The sequence below is a fragment of the Phocoena phocoena genome, chromosome 5, assembly GCF_963924675.1.
Source record: "Phocoena phocoena chromosome 5, mPhoPho1.1, whole genome shotgun sequence".
Taxonomy (NCBI): Eukaryota; Metazoa; Chordata; class Mammalia; order Artiodactyla; family Phocoenidae; genus Phocoena; species Phocoena phocoena.
This window is the reverse complement of record NC_089223.1, coordinates 45847609-45868001: the sequence shown is the minus strand read 5'-3', so window position 1 is coordinate 45868001 and position 20393 is coordinate 45847609. Positions and strand designations below refer to the sequence as shown.

The window sequence follows — 20393 nt, the reverse complement described above, 5'->3', positions numbered from 1 at the left end:
AAAGGACAATCTTCTGTGGGATTACACACGGAGGAGGAGGGTGTCCAGCCGTAGTGGTGGGTACCCTGCCCCTCCTGCCCTCAGCCCTGCCGCCCCCTGGGTGGAGGGCATGAGCCCTGAGCACCTTCATCGTGTCCTGCTGAGCTGTTCCCCATTTGCCCAACAGGGGTCCTCTGGGAGAGCCTCCGAACAATTCGGGGTAACACACAGTGTTTCTGGTTCTCTGTAACTATGTCATCCTCTCTGAGATCCATGAGCATATATTTGTGGATGTCTGCATGTGTCTCTGTGTGGAAGATAAAAAGAAACAACATGAAAGTGATTTCTCTTTCAGCCCTGCCAACATATTCTATGACACAGAGAAGTAGTAGAGGAGAAAAATTTTAAATCATAATATCTGATATCTCAAGAAATCAGTAAAAACCAGTCCCTCCTTCCTTCCTCCAACAAATAAAATGCCCAGTTGCAAACTGAGAGTTGACAAGAAGAAATTGTTGATAATTAGTGCTTATGCTAGTCTATGTATGCTATGCGATTCTATTGTAATCGAATTTGAAAATCAAAGAAAAACAAACATGAATGCTGTTACAGAGCAAAGATGTTATAGCGTTCGTGTCAATTTCTGCCGTGACATATAGGCAGATGTTGAAGTGTGGGGAGGAGAGCTGAGTATTCTGATTACTCTGTAGATATCAGAGTTGAGGGGAGGAGGGAAGAAAGGGGGGCATATTGAGAAAAAAGGCACTTCAATATCATCACGCATTGGTGGCTAAGTGAAAAACACCCACCCCCATGGCTATGCCCTCTTTTTTATGGTAATAGTTCTGTGTGGTCATTAATAAATTTTAATCTTTTTTTTTTTTTTTTTTTTTTTTTTTTTTCGGTACGCGGGCCTCTCACTGTTGTGGCCTCTCCCGTTGTGGAGCACAGGCTCCAGACGCGCAGGCTCAGCGGCCATGGCTCACGAGCCCAGCCGCTCCGCGGCATGTGGGATCCTCGCAAACCGGGTCACGAACCTGTGTCCCCTGCATCGGCAGGCGGACTCTCAACCACTGCACCACCAGGGAAGCCCCAATAAACTTTAATCTAAAAAAATGTTTCAAAATGGAGAGTGAGGAGGAGATAAACTAGTAGTGAAATGATGTTGGAGCCAGTGTGGAGGAATGGGGTAAAGTATCTTACAAGAAAAGGTTTTTTGGGTTTTTTTTACCTTTTATGCAAATTTTAGATGTTAGAGTCTTACGTCGTCTGTTAGCCGACTTCACTCTTACTTGTGATTCAGTTGCCAAAGCCAAAAGTCCCCAGGGCATATTATCAGGATGTGACCTTTGAAAAGAACTTCTCTTTCCAGACAGGACTGTGTGTTGCCATGGGGTTATATTACTTAATGCATACCTTTCTACCCACTGAACCACTTTTTAAAGACACAGATATTAGGCCATTATAAAAGCCTCAGAAATGTTTGCTTGTTAGATTTTTCTGTGAATCCAAAAAGTCAAAGTATAGCTTTGAGTAGCCCAGTAGTCATAGAAACTAGAGGTTAGGGATGCTGAAAAGGGCCAAAGGATATCTCAAAAGCAATGTCTTTGCCAACCATGTGCTAAGGGACAATTACACCTTTTTTTACATTTTGGAAGATAATGGGTGTTTTCAACCCTGAAAGTTCTTGAGAGCTTGTCCGTCTCCTGTGAACATGTAGAAAACATATCTCAGGGCTTCCCTGGTGGCGCAGTGGTTGAGAGTCCGCCTGCCGATGCAGGGGACACGGGTTCGTGACCCGGTCCGCGAGGATCCCACATGCCGGGGAGCGGCTGGGCCCGTGAGCCATGGCCGCTGAGCCTGCGCGTCCGGAGCCTGTGCTCCGCAACGGGAGAGGCCACAACAGTGAGAGGCCCGCGTACCGCAAAACAAAACAAAACAAAACAAAAAACAACAACAACAAAAAAGCCATATCTCAACATAGGGTGATTCTTCATTTATTCCAGAGAGAGTTTCGTCTGGATCTATGAATGAAACAGTGCTATGAGTACAGTCCAGTGCATCTTAACTTGGTCTTAGTTTTCAGTGGCTGTATATTTTTATCGTCAGTATTTGGGGCACATAATCTTCCTATAAACAGGAAATGCCTAGAAAGGCATTGTTGTTCAAATATGAATCATCTATTCTTCTATACTAAAGAAGGTGTAATTATAATATCCCCCCTAAGAATCACTTGCACGATGACATTTAATTATTCATGTTAAGTTTGTTCCCCCTTTAAAGCATGAAAGGGGCAACTTAGCAGTAACTACCAAAATTGCAAGTGCATTTTAGTTTGAGCCAGCAATTCCACTTCTAGGAATTTCTGCAGATATGTGGACACAGACAGAAAACTGTGCAGACATGGTTATTCATTGAAGCATTATTTGTAATAACAAAGACTGGAAATCAAAAAGTGTCTACAAAAAAGGGTCTGGTTGAAGAAATATGTTATATGCACACGATGGAATACCAGGCAGCTAATAGGGGGGAAAAAAAAAGCTACGAGGAAGCTCTGTAGGTACTGATATAGAATGATCTCCAGTAGATGTTGTTAAGTTCAAAAAAGCAAGGGGTAGAACACCACATAGCTTTCCTTTTGTGAAACGGGTGAAAAGACATTTGTTCATATTTGCCTATACTTGCATAACAAAGCACTGGAAAACATACATAAGAAATTAACCACAGAGGTTTGCTTGTAGGGGGAAGAGAAATGGGTGGAGAGGGCTGGGAAGGAGAGTAAGACTTCTTAATGGCTTTGATCTTTTTTTTTTTTAAAACTGTGTGAATTAATTACCTATTCAAAACAATACCTGAAGTAAATTTGGGGAAAATATTAAGATTTGATAAATTTTGGTAATGAGTACACATGAGTGTTTTTTATATTCACTTGAGTGCATTTATGTGTGTTTGAAGTATTTCATAATTTTTTAAAAGATGAGGAAAAATAGGAAAAGAAATAACAATGATACACAAAAGAACCTTAAGAAACATGTTTTGTCCCCTGCTAAGCACAAAGTGTTCAGTAATTGTATCATGAAGACTCTCAACCCAAATCCATGCTGTGTTAATTCTGGTAAACCTAATTTACAGAATACATTGATATTAGTGTTTTTTCTTTCTTTTTTGGGGGGAGTGGGTAAGACTAGAATCTTGTTATGATGGACTTTGTTGTCTACTATAGCATCGTGTCTATTATAGCACTAAACAAATGATGGCAGATGGGGGTTAGTAAGTGAATTAAGAAACATGATGTTTTATTTGGTAGTGCTGGTATTGAGTGTATTTGGTATTTTTACATGTTCAACTCATGTCCAGTTGATAACTAGCATGGTTTATAAAGTTAGTGCACCCAGAAGAGCCCAAGCAAAGTCTCAGTCATAACGGCTCATCAAAGAACAGCATCAACAAAAAAAATTAACTCTAACTCTTAGAATTTCTTATTATCCAAGTTGTGGTTGTCACCTTCTCCATTTATCCAAAGCATACCAGTGCTTCAAGGTCATCCGAAGTCCCACTCTACTACCAGGCCTTTTGGCCAACTTCAGACCCCATTCTTGATCACTGGCAGCAAGGTGCTTAAACCAAAATCCTCAGGAGCTAGCATGGCCCAGTATGATCTCATGACTTTCCTACCATCTGCTCTTCATTCCCAAGGCTCTGGGCTACAGTCTGTTCTGCTTCTTGAAATCCTCACATTTATTCCTGCCTCAAGGCCTTTGTGTTTCTTTTTTGCTTTGTGCGCTAAATACTCTGCCCCCAGCTCTTTGCAAGGTTGATTCCTTCTTATCATTTAGATCTGGTTCGGGTGTAACTCTCTCAAAGAGGCTGTCCCTGATCCAAAGCAGGATCCCCGGTCACACTCTCACATTACCCAGTTCTATTTCCTTCAGAGCCCGTATAAGTACATGAAAATTCCCTGTTTATTTGCTTACTTGTTAATTGTCTGTCTCTCTACTCTGCCCACCTCACCTCTTTTATACTGCTCATTGCTCAGAAGTTAAGAACACAGGTTCCGGGGACAGATGCCTGAGTTTAAATATCAGCTCTGCTCCTCAAAACCCTTGTGACATGGGCTTCCCTGGTGGCGCAGTGGTTGAGAATTCGCCTGCCGATGCAGGGGACGCGGGTTCATGCCCCGGTCCGGGAGGATCCCGCGTGCCGCGGAGCGGCTGGGCCCGTGAGCCATGGCCGCTGGGCCTGCGCGTCCGGAGCCTGTGCTCTGCCACGGGAGAGGCCACAACAGTGAGAGGCCTGCGTACCGCAAAAAAAAAAAAAAAAAAAAAACAAACAAACAAAAAACCCTTGTGACTGTGGATGGGTTGCTTAGTCTCTCTTGATTACCTCATTTTCTCATTAATGGTCCTATGTCATAAAGATACAGTTTAAAGGTTAAGTGAGAAACTGTGTCAAGTGCCTGGAATGATGCTTGGCACTCAGTAGGCACTCAGATATTTTTCGAGTGAATGAGTAATACTTAGATGCTCTTTAATATTTTTTCTTGCATCTGAGGCTCCCCAACAAGATTATAAACTCCTTGAGGGCATCTGTGACCTCCCAGAGCTCCAGTTGTACTTCAGCAGGGTAGAAGGCGCATAGTAGGTGATCAGTGAATACTGCTCGAAAGACGTGAACTGCTTTATTGTAGGTTTCTCCAAAATATGCTTTCATTCCTGAATCTCTGTGTGTTAGGGCAAAATCATCTAAGAAGGACATCATGCCACTTGCTAGTTCCAGTTTCATCAGCCTACCCATCCCACGCAATTAAGCTTCCTTGTTTGTGGTTAGGAATGCAACAAAAGGGCTTTGTTTGAATTACATGCACACACAAAACTTAGTTGGCCCTATTTTAAAATTAAATCGTCTTCTGACTCTTATTGATATACTCATGATGTAATATGCTTTAGGCAAATATTTCCTTATCTTCGTTAAGATCAGAGGGATCCTAAAATGTCAAAGCATGCTGTGCTCTTTAGGAATGCTTATTAAATTATTTGCATCATTGAAAAAGTCAATAAACAGCTGTTTGACTTTTTTGGTTATCTCCAGGTACAGTGAATTATATTTTCAAAATGAGAGGCTATTTTTAAAATACTTGGCTTTTTTAATAGGTAACGCATGTACACAGACATAATTCAAAAGTTAGAAAAGGAAATAGAGTGAAAACTAAGTTTTCCTCCCCAGAGGCAGTCATTGGTTCTAGTTTCTCAAGTGTTCTTCCAGAAATACTCTTTACATTAATAAGTGTAAGTGATTCTGTATAGTTTTCCCCACATACAGCAGTATACTGTACACACAGTTCTGTATCTTACAATTGTCCTTTAACCATATATTTTGGAGATATGTCCATATCCATATGTATAGAACTACTCAGTTCTTTTAATGGCCACATACATATTCCGTTGTGTGGAGGTACCACACTGACTTAACTGGTCTGCTGCTGTTGAGTATTTTGGTTGTAATCTTTTGACGGATATGTTATTTTAAAATTATTTTGCTGAATGTTGCCAAACTGCTCTTTATTCAGGTGCACTGATTTACACGCCCACCCTGCTCCAGCCAGGTCCTAGAGTTGGTGGGCTATATTTTGGTCATCTTTTTCATTGTTCTTTTTCCTCATTTCATCACTTAATTGTACATATCGGAAGAATCTTATAAAACAAAGATTTCTCTCTGAAACCTCCCAACATATGTTCTGCATCCAAAAGAAAGGGGTATGTTTTTCAGAGCCTACTGATTTGCTTGTTTCACAAGCACCCTGTTCTTAATGTATCGATGTTACACCTGGGATGAAATCTTCCTCTACCCCAGGACGAAGAGTTAACCTCTGCAATCTACCCCGGAGAAGCAGCTCCGCAAGTTGGGTGTCCTGTCTTGGCATTGCAAGTCTTGGGCACTTACTTTATCTTTAAGAATTATTTCTTTATGATTTATTAGAGGAATACTTCATTCGGTCTCCCCACCAGAATGTAAGCTCCCTAAGGGCAGAGACCATATCTTAGTTATTAAATCTTTTAAGTATCTCTAATCAGTTTTGACTCTTCAGTCCTCATCTGTCATGCCCATGAGCCCCATCCACCACATCAAGCCCCTCACTTTTCCCTCTTTGGGCTTCCTAATGAAGATAGAGGACAGTGGGTGTGAAGTCCCTCCAGCTGTCCTCCCAGCCACTCCCTTTCATATGAGCATCAACATCTTACCTCCTCCTTTCTTCTCATTTACTTCGGTGGACCTGCCTTTACTCCTACGTAAGGTCGTGTGCTCTAGAATCCCATCCTTGCCTACTTCCTCATGAGGCTTACGGAGCGTCAGCCTCTCCTCATCCGGTGTCTTGGGCTGTGCATGTATGCACTCCCTGTCTCATACAGATTTGCTCAGACTTCTCATTATTTAAAACAAAACAGCAAGAACAAATCCTTTTCACTCCCTGGCCCCCTCTAGCCTCCTAGCTACCACCTTCTTTCTCCCCTTTAGAGCCAAGGTCTTGAAAGAATGCTCTGTCTCCATTTTCTCTCTCATTCACCTCTTACCCCATCCTAATCAGGCCTCTGCCCCTGTCATTCCATTGCAAAGACTCATCAGGCATCAAATCCAGTGGACGTGCATCTACCCACATCACACTCACCTCTCGGTAGCAGTTGGAATGATTGACAGTTCCTCCTCCTTGTCCCCGCTAGGATGCTGTGAAACTCCCATACTCTCTTGTTGGACTCTCCCCAAGCCCGTTCCACCCCCAAACTGTGATAGTTCTCGGAGGCCCATCCTGAAAGCACTTCCTTTCTGTCTCCTATGCACTGTCCCCAAGCAGCTTATCTTTTCTCAGAGGACATGTGTTTTATGACTCCTCAATGTGTATGTGCACCCCAGACTCCAGCCCTGTGGGCCCCACTGCTTCCTGTCCACCACTGCAGTCCCAAAGGCCCCTCACATTGCACGCCCCAAGTGAGCCATCTGCCTCCCCGCTCTGTTTCCCCCCTTCCTCGCTCCACTCCCCTCCCTCCCTCCATCTCATAGTTCTTACCATTCTAGTTCAAGCTACAAACATGAAGACCGTCCTTCCTTCTTGACTATACTCTCTTCTACACCAACCACATCCAAGCGCTCACTAGGCTGGGAATTTCGCCTCCTGGGTGGTTGGTTCTTAGATCTGTCATCCCTTTAAGTTCACTGCCCCTGCCTTAGTGCCGGGTCTTGATTATCTCTTACCCTGGCCAAGACGATAGCCTCCGATCTTGTCTCTCTCAAATATATTCTCATTATTGGCAATATCTTCCTGAAACTCACATTTGAACATGGCCCTCCTTGGCTAAGGTTCTTCGGTGGCCTCCAAACCCATAGGGTACTATTCACACCCTTCAGTGAGACCTGGACTCACTGAAGACCCTCAGTGAGACCCCCTAGCTCTTCACCTTCATCTGCTGCCTTCCTCTCTCACTCGTCATCTCCTCTCCACCTACTTTAGTTGCTTGTACCGTGTTCTTCTGCATTTCCATGCATTTGTCATGCTGTTTCTTCTACCTGGATGTCCTTCCCTTCCGTTTTCCGCCCCCTGCTATCTGGAGAAATCTTTCATGGTTTCATGTTTTCGGTGACTGCCTCTTTTGAGTTCACTGAGCACCTTGTACGGGTCTCGATTACGGAACCCATCTCAGTGTCTTATAGCAGTTTACGTGGCTGTCTCTTCTACTGTACTGTGAATTATTTGGGTCTAGTGATACTTTGTTCTTCTTTGGATCCCCAGTGTCAGCATAGTGGCTGCCATGTAGAAAGTCTCTATGGATGCCCTTGAATGAATGGGAAGGAAATTGAAGAAAGGTCTGGATAGCTTACATTTAAAAGGGAGCCTTGCTATTGCTTTTTTTGTTTTTTATTTTTTTGCGGTACGCAGGCCTCTCACTGCTGTGGCCTCTCCCGTTGCGGAGCACAGGCTCCGGACGTGCAGGTTCAGCGGCCATGGCTCACGGGCCCAGCCGCTCCACAGCATGTGGGATCCTCCCAGACCGGGGCACGAACCCGTGTCCCCTGCATCGGCAGGCAGACTCTCAACCACTGCGCCACCAGGGAAGCCCCTTGCTATTGTTTTTAAAGCACAAAGGGAAATTTTTTTTCACTTAACCTAGGTGAAACAGTGTATCTCCATTGTCATCTGCACAGCCCCCCTTTTTTTTTTTTTTTTTTTTTTTTTGCGGTACACAGGCCTCTGACTGTTGTGGCCTCTCCTGTTGCGGAGCACAGGCTCCGGACGCGCAGGCTCAGCGGCCGTGGCTCATGGGCCCAGCCGCTCCGCGGCATGTGGGATCTTCCCGGACCGGGGCACGAACCCGTGTCCCCTGCATCGGCAGACGGACTCTCAACCACTGCGCCACCAGGGAAGCCCCACAGCCCCCTTTTATACTTCAGAGTCTGATTCAGAACCTTCAGCAAGGTGTCTGACCCTTCATGAAGGAGGTGTACCAGCTGATACTAAGCCTAGGTAGCTACATTCTGTCAATGCTTCAGGGCACCTCCTCTTCTCTCCATTAAGATTTCAGTCTAGAAATCCCTGAAGGTGTTGGTAAACATTATCTCACTTTTCTGTCAAAAATAATGTTCAGCCACTCTCTCTTGACTCTGACCTTCTATAGTAGTGTAATCCTCCTTACCAAATTCATCCATCCTTCAGTATTGCAGTCTGAAGAACACCCACTTTTCCCCTTTGGCTTTGTCAGTTCTTTGTGTTATAAGGGCAGGATGTTTAAAGGTGAAGTCATTGACTTGCAAAATGAGAAACTGTTTTGGAGAGCATCTTGTTTATACTCCGCAGATCAGAGTGTGTTAACACCAAGGTAGCTGGTAGTTTTTATGTCGTTCTTACCAAGATATTAAAATAATAGCATTTATCCAGCATCAGAATATCCCAGAGAACTTCAAAATCACCAGAAAGTCCCTTGAGAGGTGGGCAGGAATTATTGCTCCCATATTCATATACGGACAAGTAGTGCAAAGAAAGACCAAGGCAACTCCATGTGCCTTAAATTAATAAAGCATGAAACGTTAACATGTAGGAAAGCTAGGTGAAGGTTATGTGGGATTTTTTCCAGCTTTATTGAGATATAATTGATACGTAACACTGCAACTTTAAGGTGTAGAACATCTTGATTTGATACATTTCTAAATGGCAAAATGATTACCACCACTGTATTAGATGCCAGCTGCATCCAGTCACATAGTTACCATTTCTGTCTTAGCTGGTGAGAACATTTAAAATCTGTTCCTTTAGCAACATTCAAGTATGTATATGATATGGAATTAGCTATAATCACCATGCTGTACATTAGATCCCCGGAACTTGTTAATCTTTATAACTTGAAGTTTGTACCCTTTGACTAAAATCTCCCCATTTCCTCCACCCCCTCAACCCCTGATAGCCACCACTCTACTCTGTTTTTCTGAGTTTGTCCTTTTTAGATGCTACACAGAAGTGAAATCATTCAGTATTTGTCTTTCTCTGTCTGGCTTATTTCACTTAGCATAATGCATCCAAGTTGTTGCAAATGGCACGATTTCCTTCTTTCCCGTGGCTGAATAATATCCCATTGTATGTATATATGGCATCTTCTTTATCCAGTCATCCACTGAAACTTAAGTTGTTTCTGTATCTTGGCTATTGTGAGTAATGCTGTAATGAACATGGGAGTGCAGATATATCTTTAAGTTCCTGATTTCAGTTTCTTTGGATATATGCCCAGAAGTAGGATTGCTGGATCATACTGTTAGTTCTATTTTTAAGGACTCCATACTGTTTTCCATAGTGGCTGTACCAATTTGCACTCTCACCAACAGTGCACTAGGGTTTATTCAGAAATTCTTTAAACTAAGTTTGCAATATTTTTACGTAACTGAAATCATGTCAAAATGAAAGGGAAAATAAACATATTAATAAAGCAGAAAAAAAAAACAATGGTTACTAAGAGAAGTGAGCAGTAAGATCCATTTTCCAGTATTTACTTGATTGTTTTCCATCTCTGAGGATACAGCAGTCTCTGCTTCCAAGTCCATAAATCTCATTGGTGAAGAGATCAGCTGAGATTGCTCCTAACGCTGGGGGTCCCTCTCCTGTGTCTCCTCAGGCGCAGTGAACCTGCGGGCCGACCTCATTCTTGGCATTCAACCAAATTTGGGGAGAACCAACCCGATGCCAGCATGATGCAGATATCTCAGGGCACGATTGGCACTCCTTGGCCCCAGAGCTACCATTCCAGGTAAGTGGCCACAGCTGAGACCCAGGGGCTTCTTACTTTCAAATGTCCTGTTCCCAGAAAAGATTGTTTTCTTATACTTATCTTGAGTATTAAGTCTCTCTTCCCACTATCCTCATCCTCTTAAAACCCCTAACGGTGTACGAGTCATCTTCATATCCTGGGCTAGACTGGCATGAAGGGAGGACAGGATTATTTTGAACACTGCTCATTTGAGATATTTATGGGGCCTGTTGATTCTCAGTCAGACATTTCTCAATTACACGTTATAGCTATACTATAGCTATACTATAGCTCAATTACATGTTTTTCTATACTAGAAAAACTGACAACTCCCTCCCTCAGTGCTTAATGTCCTTTCTTCAAATATGTATCTGGTTTTTTAAATTAATTTTTATTGGAGTATAGTTGCTTTACAATGTTATGCTAGTTTCTACTGTACAGCAAAGTGAATCAGCTCTACGTATATACATATCCCCTCTTTTTTCGGATTTCCTTCCCATTTAGGTCACCACAGAGCATTGAGTAGAGTTCCCTGTGCTATTCAGTAGGTTCTCATTAGTTATCTATTTTATACATAGTATCAATAGTGTATATATGTCATTCCCCATCTCCCAATTCCTCCCACCCCACCCCCTTCCTCCTTGGTATGCATATGTTTGTTCTCTATGTCTGTGTCTATTTCTGCTTTGCAAGTAAGATCATCTATACCATTTTTTTAGATTCCACATATATGCATTAGTATACGGTATTTGTTTTTCTCTTTCTGACTTACTTCACTCTGTATGACAATCTCTAAGTCCATCCTCATCTCTACAAATGACCCAATTTCATTCCTTTTTATGGCTGAGTAATATTCTACTGTATATATGTACCACATCTTCTTTATCCATTCCTCTGTATCTGATTTTTATCTGAATGATTTTATTCAGTATTTGAACTCCCCAGTTGGTTTTTCTCCTTCCGTGAAAGCCAGTTATCCAGCTTAGCTCCAGTCGAAGCAGTTAACACACCGAGGACTGCTCAGTGTATACATCATCTCCTGTGGTCCTTCCTATACACCCTTGAAACAGATACAGTGTTCTTAACTCCATTTCGCAGGACAGGATATTGAAGCTGGAAAGATGGCTTTGTCCAAGGTCAAACATTTGATCAGTACCCAAGTCAAGACTCAAATCCAGGCTAGGTTTCAAAGCCGTTGCATGTAATCTCCTATACTTCCTCTACACCAGTTATACTAGTTATTCTTCCTCTGCTTTTCTAGTCACTATATCCGTCAAGGTCCAGTCAGGGAAAAGCAGAGCCATCACGGGTATTACAGGAGAAGGGATTTATTATAGTAATCAGACCTTACACAAGTGAAGGGGACTGGGGAGAAGGGAGCCAAGCCTGATCACCCACTTAGTTCTTTATATTAAAGAGCTAAATCAGGGGCTTCCCTGGTGGCGCAGTGGTTAAGAGTCCGCCTGCTGATGCAGGGGACACGGGTTCGTGCCCCGGTCCAGGAAGATCCCACATACCGCGGAGCGGCTGGGCCCGTGAGCCATGGCCGCTGAGCCTGCGCGTCTGGAGCCTGTGCTCCGCAGCAGGAGAGGCCACAATGGGGAGAGGCCACAACGGTGAGAGGCCCGTGTATCGCAAAAAAAAAAAAAAAAAAAAACCTAAGTCAGGACGCCCCTACATTTACTTACCACTTTTTTGGAAGTACTTGGATATATAGGTTATGGTAGGGAGGTAGGAAAGTCAAGGTAATATGGGTCTCGCATACAAATGAGATGCAAGGGCTTGTCTGTATCAGGGAGTGGAGGATGTTTCTGGAAGGATTCCTTAACTACCAGGTGGTGGGTATGCATTTGGCGAGGACTCAGAAGCCCTAACACTCATGTCTGGTCAAATCAAGGGCCAAATCCTGGAGCTCTGACTGGTGGGCATGGCTCCCAGCACGTTAGAATACCTCCCTGGTTACCCTCCTTGTTACAGGCACTCCTCTCCCTTGCCCGTGTCCCTCCCAATAACCCTGAAAGAATTTCTTCTCACCATCTGAGCCATGTGTGCTCCGGGAACAGAGCTGCCAGCAGTGCCCACACCCCGTGCAGGAGCAGTGCTTTTGCTCTGTGGGCACAGCGGTGTTGAAGGCCTTTAGAAGGTTAGATGCAGGGGCCTAAGAGTGTGAGGGAAGGACAGCACGATGGTGAGCTACTTGGGCTTCTAAGTGAGACCTCGGTTTAAATCTCCACTTCACCGCCTACTGCATGAGCTTGAGCCGATCACTTCACCTCTTTGATCTTGGTTTCCTTGTCTGTAAAATGAAATTCAGGATACAGATCTCATTGGTTCATAGTGAGGATTAAGCAAAATAACATATGCAAAACATTTAGTGTAGTTCCTGAAACATAGTGAGCACTCAGTAACTATGAAAGCTAATTATAATAATTAGGCTGAAGGCTTGTCAGAGGTACAGTGAAACCTCGTAATGGACTACGTTAATGGCATAAACCGGCACGCACTTACAAAATGCAGGAGTGTATCAGCAGGGTACCCCTAAACAGTGGGGCCCTTTGGAGCCTCCTAACCGCTAGCCTTAGGAGGCCCTCAATCTGAAGTCATACTGTGATCTAAAATACAAGCTTGTCCAAAGGCAGAAATAAGACGACTGCAATCAGTGCTTAGAATAAGTGCTCACAGTAACTAAGGTGAGCTCCAAGAGGCCTCAGGAGAAAGATGGCGCTGGCATCAGAAGTGCAATATTCTGAAGGCTCTGCTTCTCTACCTGCTGTTTCCTCCTCATCCCAACCTCCAGAGGCAGGTGGATCTTGTACTGTACCTACCAGTCTGTCATCTAATTCAAGCTTCAGCACAGCCTCCCGCTGACACAATGACTGTCAGCACAAAAGCTCTGTGGAGGAAGAGGGAGGGAGAAAGGGAAGCTCGGGTTACCCAGCTCCTGCTGCAGCCCAGAGCATCCTGTGGTCTGTTCATTCCATGCCTCGGTCTTGCAGCTCTGAGTTCTGCTCAGAGGGTCAGCCCTTGGCAGCTGTAGACGGAGAAGCTCTCCTGGCATGTTTCTGAGGAACACAGTGGCATCTAGTGGTCTGGTGGGTGGCATTCGTCTGACAGCCTTCTGACAGTTCCAGAAACCAGAAATATTACCTAAATGTGTGGATCTGCTTCTCATAAAGAAGCAGGAGAAAGAGGGAGCTCTAGGGTTGGGGAAGGGCAGGAGTGAGGAGAGAGGGAGAGAGAAGTTCAGAGAGACTGGAGACGTAATTTTCACTGTCCGCAAGCTAGCCTGGGTCTGGAATTCCACCGAAATTGTATTTCAGCCTCTTTCTGTCAGGTCCTTGTCACTGCCTTTTTGCTGTCATGCAGAAATCTCACAATGGTCCTAAAGTATTAGGACTTCTAAAGTCCTGTGTACTTTAGAAGAAACTTTGAAAAGTCATGTAGTCTGGTCCCCTCCTAAGAGGCTGAAATAACAGTATCAAAATACTAAAGAACCAGTATGTGTTCATTGATTCACTCCTTCAGCAAATATGTGTGGAATACCCACTACGTCTCAGATAAGTTCTGATTATTGAGGGTACAAGACTGAACGAGACATAAAAAGCCCCCAACCTGCTGTATTTGTTTCCCCAGGTGTGTTCCATGGAATAATAATCCATTAGATACTCCTTGGGAAAAAGCTTCTAGGGTCACATAAGTTTAGAAAACACTGCTTAGTATATTTTCCTTGAAGAACATCACATGAGCAAGTTTATTAAGGACTCAGGAGTCTTAATTACAATTATTTAAGTCATCTAGCCCAGTATTTTCCAAACATATTTGGTCACCTAAGCAGTTAATATTCTGGGAGTACACTTCAGGAAATGTTTGCATACACTTGTGCTTTTTGCTGTGGTTTGAGTGTTTAGAAAATATTAATACTTTCAAACAGAGGTGATGTGATGTCAAGTAGTGGTAAGTGCCATGAAGAAAGTAAAGCAAAGTAACAGGGAGTAAGGACAGAAGAGGTGCTTTTTAGTGAGTAGCAGGAAGTCTTCTCTGATGCAGAGACTTGAATAAGGGGAAGGGATTGCGCCAGGTGAAGAGCATTCCTTTTTTGTGGGAACAGCGAGTACAAAGGCCCTGAGACACTGACGTGGGAATGTATTTCATGGGTCGTTTATTTATTTATTTATCTCTCTCTTTATTTATTTATTTATTTTTGGCTGCGTTGGGTCTTTGTTGCTGCGCGCGGGCTTTCTCTAGTTGCGGCGAGCGGGGGCTACTCTTCACTGCGGTGCACGGGCTTCTCATTGCAGTGGCTTCTCTTGTTGCAGAGCATGGGCTCTAGGCACGCGGGCTTCGGTAGTTGTGGCTCGCGGGCTGTAGAGCGCAGGCTCAGTTGTCGTGGCACGTAGGCTTAGTTGCTCCGCGGCATGTGGGATCTTCCCGGACCGGGGCACGAACCCCCGCGTCCCCTGCATCGGCAGACGGACTCTCAACCGCTGCGCCACCAGGGAAGCCCCCCATCTGTATTTTGAGATATGTTGGTGGTGGCATTTCCTCCCACTCGACAGTGTTACAGTAAACCCGTCAGTTTATTCACTTTGATTTTTTTTTGCATGCTCCTAAATTGAATTACCCTTTTAGTGAAAGACTGCTAAAATTCTTAGCAGTTGGGAGGAGGATTAAGTAGTGTCTAACACCTGCATGGAATTGATGAGCAAAACAGCCCTTGTGGGGTCTACTGCTTCCGTGTGCCCTCAGAGGATTAGCTCTGAGTCTTCTGTTAGAGGAGATAAAGGGAAGCACAAGCGGGTCATATGGGATTATCCTCAACTGAGCCATGTCATGTGCATTTTCCACACAGCCTCTTCATTTAGAGGGGAGTGGGAGTAAAAACTGGCAGTGACATATGCCATGCCACTGGGTGCCAGGACTGACTTCCCTAATCTGGTTGGCTCAGGAGCTGTTCCCTTCCTTTCTCCCTTGACTTTATACGTGTCCCTCCCAAAGCGGGATGCTCCATTCAGTAAGTTCACTTCCCTTGATAGAGAAAATTATTCTTAGGGTGAGTTGCTGAAAATCTAGTCGTCTTTTCCTTGAATTCCAGCACCAGTTTTGACTCAGCAGGTGATCCTTCTATAGTCTCTTCCCATATACTCTGCAGACAGTCCAGCCACAAAGCATTATCGCATACTCAGCCATTAAGACACCATATTTACTTACATGAGGTCTAGAAATGTAATAATAGCTCCATGAATTTTAATAGTGTTTAAATGCCTATTCATTTAAAAATGGAAAACCTCAGGCAAGAACTCTTAGTTCTTCTTTTCTCTTCTTTAGAGAATAGTGAGTCACAAATGTTTGAACTGTTGAGACTGCTGTTTGATTTTTGAGCTACTTACTCCTTCCTATGTCCATGTCCTCTCTCCCCCAACATGCTAGGGTGAAGTATATTTTGATTTTATAATTAAAGCTAATTATAAGTAATTCTGTCTTATGGCAACTTTCTGGGGTGTATGATGCCAGGAATGAGAGTCGCTCCCCCTCCCCCAGGCAGGCTCTGAAAATCACCTGGACGAGCTCGTGAAGGAGGTCTTACCCTCCAGTGTATGAGGCTTTGCCCAGATTCTGGGAAGTGGTCCGTGGGTGATTGGCTCCCAGCACCCAAGAGCCTCCTATGATTAAAGCTTCTTATCCAGCCTGCCTCTCCTTCTCTCTCATCTGCTTTTTCTAACTCTATAATATTCTCTCAGTATTTCTCTTTCAGTTTTATGTTTGGCTCTCTCCCCACAAACAAACTGTCTCTTGTACAGTTGAGATTCCAGGAAGATTGCCAGGGAGTAGCCCTCCAATTCTATAAAAAGGAAAGATATTAACTAAAACCAAGGACACGTGCAGAGTCTCCCTCACCCACTCACGTGCCTGGTCTCTTACTAAGCTCTCCCCTTCTCCCCACAGACGCCCCAAGAGACATAAAATGTCAGTCTCCGTCACTCTTCCTCCTCTTTCCTCGCCCACCTCTCTCATTTCTTGGCATGTGCAGAATGTCACTTCCGGCATGGAGCACATCCCATCAGTGTGCCGCCCGTGTCCGAGGGCCACGTGGCTTCCTCGTGCTCCCCGCTTCTCCCTCGGCGAGCCTGGGTGATTGATTAGCGGCACATGGGTTGCAGCGTTGGGCAGTTACTCCTAGTGACGACACGTAGGGAGGCTGAGCAAGGCCCAAATATGGCCCTTTCCCCCCAGCCTTCCAGAAACCAAACATCTTTCCCAAGGGTACGTTTATAGGCTGGGTCCCGTGCCTGTAAGCCTGCTGAATGATACAGACTCCCCGCTGACCGCTCTGCCTCCCTTTCTTCCAGCTCCTCTACCAGGGACCTCTCCGGCTATGACCATGCTTATCTGAGGCGGAGCCCCGACCGGTGCAGCTCCCAGGGGAGCACGGACAGCCTGGAGCCCAGCGGGGGATGCCCGCCCTGCCACCCTCTCTCCCCGGCCAAGTCTACCAGCAGCATTGAGCAGCTTGGCCATCTCCATAACAAGAGAGACTCGGCTTACAGCTCCTTCTCCGCCAGTTCTAGCATCCTCGAATATCCGGCCCCCGGCATCTCTGGCCGGGAGCGTTCAGGCTCCGTGGACACCACTTCTGCTCGAGGTGGCCTCCTAGAAGGGATGAGGCAGGCAGACATTCGCTATGTTAAAACAGTCTATGATCCCCGGAGGGGGGTCTCAGCAGAGTATGAGGTGAACTCTTCAGGCCTGCTCCTGCAAGGTAAGGAGGCCCGAGCATTGGCAGATGGTCAGGGCTATGATAAATGGCATAGTGTTCCTCGGGGCAAGGAAGCACCACCCCCCTCCTGGAGCCAGCACTGCCCCAGCTCCTTGGAGACCACCGCGGACAACTTGCCTCCTAAAGTGGGTGCGCCCCTGCCCCCGGCTCGGAGTGACAGTTATGCGGCCTTTCGGCAGCGAGAGCGGCCTGGCTCCTGGTCTAGCCTTGATCAGAAACGGTTCTGCCGGCCTCAGGCAAACTCTGCAGGCACCCTGAAATCTCCCTTCATAGAGGAACAGCTACATACTGTGCTGGAGAAGAGTCCAGAAAACAGCCCCCCAGTGAAGCCCAAGCATAATTACACCCAGAAGGCCCAACCTGGCCAACCTCTGCTGCCGACTGGCATCTACCCGGTACCTTCCCTGGAGCCACACTTTGCCCAGGTGCCCCGGCCTTCCGTGAGTGGTAACGGCACCCTCTACCCTGCGCTGGCCAAGGAGGGCGGGTATCCAGCTCCGCAGGGAGCTTGCGACACGACGGCCACCCTTGATGAGAATGGGAACCAAAGTGGATCTAGCAGGCCTGGCTTTGCCTTCTGCCAGCCCCTAGAACATGACTCAGTGTCCCCAGGAGAGAGGAAACCTGAAGTTTCAGCCAAATGTGTCCCCTACAAAGTCCATTTCCTCTCAGTGCCTGAAAACGAGGAGGAGACCTCCCTGAAGAGACTTCTCACACCTCTCCAAGGCGACAGCCCACATCCCAGTGAGAGAAAGAGCACCCAGGGCAACAAATATTCTAATTACCACAGCCTCCAATCCCCTCTGGCTCAGGCCTGGCAAGTGGGTGAAGACAAGAGATCTTTCCTGCCCTCAGAGCCTTGGGAGGGGGATTTCCATGAAGACCACAATGCCAACCTCCGGCGGAGGCTCGACAGAGGCAGCCTGGGCCAGAGCATGCCAGGCAACTTCGGCAAGACCACATCTGCCTTCTCCTCCCTCCAAAACACTCCTGAGAGTCTAAGAAGGCAAAGCAGCCTGGATCTAGGAGGGGGAGCCCAGGATATCTACCTGGAAGGCACATCCACCTGTACAGTCAGCACCAAGGCAGAGGACTCTGGAAGGACTGTTGTTCCTGATCACAGGAGCCAGCTGGACAGGTCAGTTTCCTATCCCAGGCCTGAGGGGAGAACCAGTGCCTTGGCTTCGTTCCACAGTTCAGACCCAAGGTATGAAGAGCTGCCCTCCCCGCCCCCGCAGGAGACATCCAGTCTGGGCCGAAGGAGGCTTAGCTCCAGCAGCACCTCGGCTCTGCAGGGCTTTCAGTATGGGAAGCCCCACTGCTCCGTGCTGGAGAAGGTTTCCAAGATCGAGCAGCGAGAGCAAGGGAGCCAGAGACCCCCGAGTGCGGGCAGCTCTAGTTACGGTTATAACCACAGGCCCAACCGGACACTCCCAACTTCTAATACTTTGGGGAATGACTTGGAGGAGACAAAGGCCCATATCCGTTTTTCCGAATCCATTGAACCCCTAGGCAATGGGGAGCCGCACTGCAAAAACGGGGAGCCGAAGTCGGAAGAGGTTTCCTGGCAGCCGTGTGGTCAGCAGCCGAGGCGGGACGCTCGCCTGCTCCGCAGCCAGAGCACCTTCCAGCTCTTCAGCGAGGCGGAGAAGGAGGCCGTGTGGCCCGATGACCGGCCCCGCACGCCAGAGTCGCCCGTGCAGGATGCCCCCTTCAGCCGCGCCTACCGGAACAGCATCAAGGATGCGCAGTCCCGCGTCCTGGGCGCCACCTCCTTTCGACGCCGGGACCTCGAGCCGGGGACGCCCACAGCCGCCAGGCCCTGGCGGCTGCGACCCGCCTCTGCCCACGTGGGGCTGCGGAGCCCGGAAGCGCCGACTTCCGCCTCTCCGCACACTCCGCGCGAGCGGCACAGCGTGACCCCGGCCGAGGGCGACCCTGCCCGGCCCGCGCCCCCCGCCGCCCGGAGGGGGCCCCGCCGGCACCTGACCCCTGAGCAGAAGAAGCGCTCGTATTCGGAGCCCGAGAAGATGCACGAGGTGGGGGTCTCGGAGGAGGCCGAGCCGGCGCCCCCGGGCCTGCCAAGGAAGGGGCCACAGTTCGCGGAGAGCTCCGTGGCTGACCGGCGCCGCATCTTCGAGCGAGACGGCAGGGCCTGCTCCACTCTCAGCCTGTCGGGGCCCGAGCTGAAGCAGTTCCAGCAGAGCGCGCTGGCCGACTACATTCAGCGCAAGACCGGCAAGCGGCCCGCTGCCGCCGGCTGCGGCCTCCAGGAGCCTGGGCCGCTGCGGGAGCGCGCCCAGAGCGCCTACCTCCAGGCCGCGCCCGAGGGCCCCAGCCTCGCTGCTGCCTCCAGTCTCTCCTCTCTGCGGGAGCCCAGCCTGCCGCCCCGCAGGGAGGCCGCCCTCCAGCCGGCCACCGCGGAAGGGGGTGGCGGGGAGCCGCCACGGGCCCCCCGAGATCGCAGCAGCTCCTTTGCCGGCGGCCGCCACCTCGGGGAACGGCGCCGCGGAGACCAAGCCCCGAGAGAACTGCTCAGTGGAGCTAACAGCGGTCCAAAGGGCCCCCAGAGGCTGGACAGGACCCCTGGGGAGCCCTCCCCGTGGGGGTCCGCGGCCGGGAGGGCCGGGAAGTCCATGTCGGCCGAGGACCTGCTGGAGCGCTCAGGCGTCCAGGCCATCCCTGTCCACATGAGGTCACGGTCATCTCCCACCGTAGACAAGCGCCAGGTATGTGCAGCCAGCGGGTCCTAGCACTGCCCCTTGCATCCTGGAAGCCTTAGTGCGACTTCTCTAACCTCTCCTCTCCCCAACGTTTTCCTTTTACACGCAAGACAGTAGCATTCGTTTTCATAAGGTGCTGTCTTTTGTCAGTGCCCCTGTTTGATGAGATCATTACAGAGATACAGATATATAGTACGTAGATATCGATACAGTTGTGTAGATATCTTATGTAGATACATGTATTGTATACCAATATAGATATCTATACATATATATGAGTGTGCATCAGTGGATTTAGATGTATATGTGTACACACACACACACAGTAGGCCTCGTATTCCTGGTTCTGCACTGGAATGGAAAATATTGGGAAAACTCCAGAAAGTTCCAAAAAGCAAAATTTGAATTTGCCAGCACACCAGCAACTATTTACGTAGTATTTAGATTGTAAGTAGAGATGATTTAAAGTATACAGGAGGATGTGTGTAGGTTATATGCAAATACTATGCCATTTTATCAGTATAGAGCATCAGGTGGATTTTGGTATCTGTCCCTGGGGGGGAGGGTCCTTGAGCCAATTCCCTGGGGATACTGGGAAGACAAGTGTATATAATATATATACACGCATACATATAT

General features: G+C 47.2%; 1 protein-coding gene across 1 annotated transcript in view; it reads left to right on the top strand.

The window, feature by feature from the left end:
* The window catches only part of SHROOM3 (shroom family member 3), a 309586-nt gene that overhangs the window by 257895 nt on the left and 31298 nt on the right, over positions 1-20393 (top strand). Inside the window, exons 4-5 of the mRNA XM_065878012.1 lie at positions 10128-10259; positions 16607-19763. Of these exons, the coding sequence (XP_065734084.1) occupies positions 10128-10259; positions 16607-19763 (3289 nt within the window). The remainder of the gene's footprint in view (positions 1-10127; positions 10260-16606; positions 19764-20393) is intronic.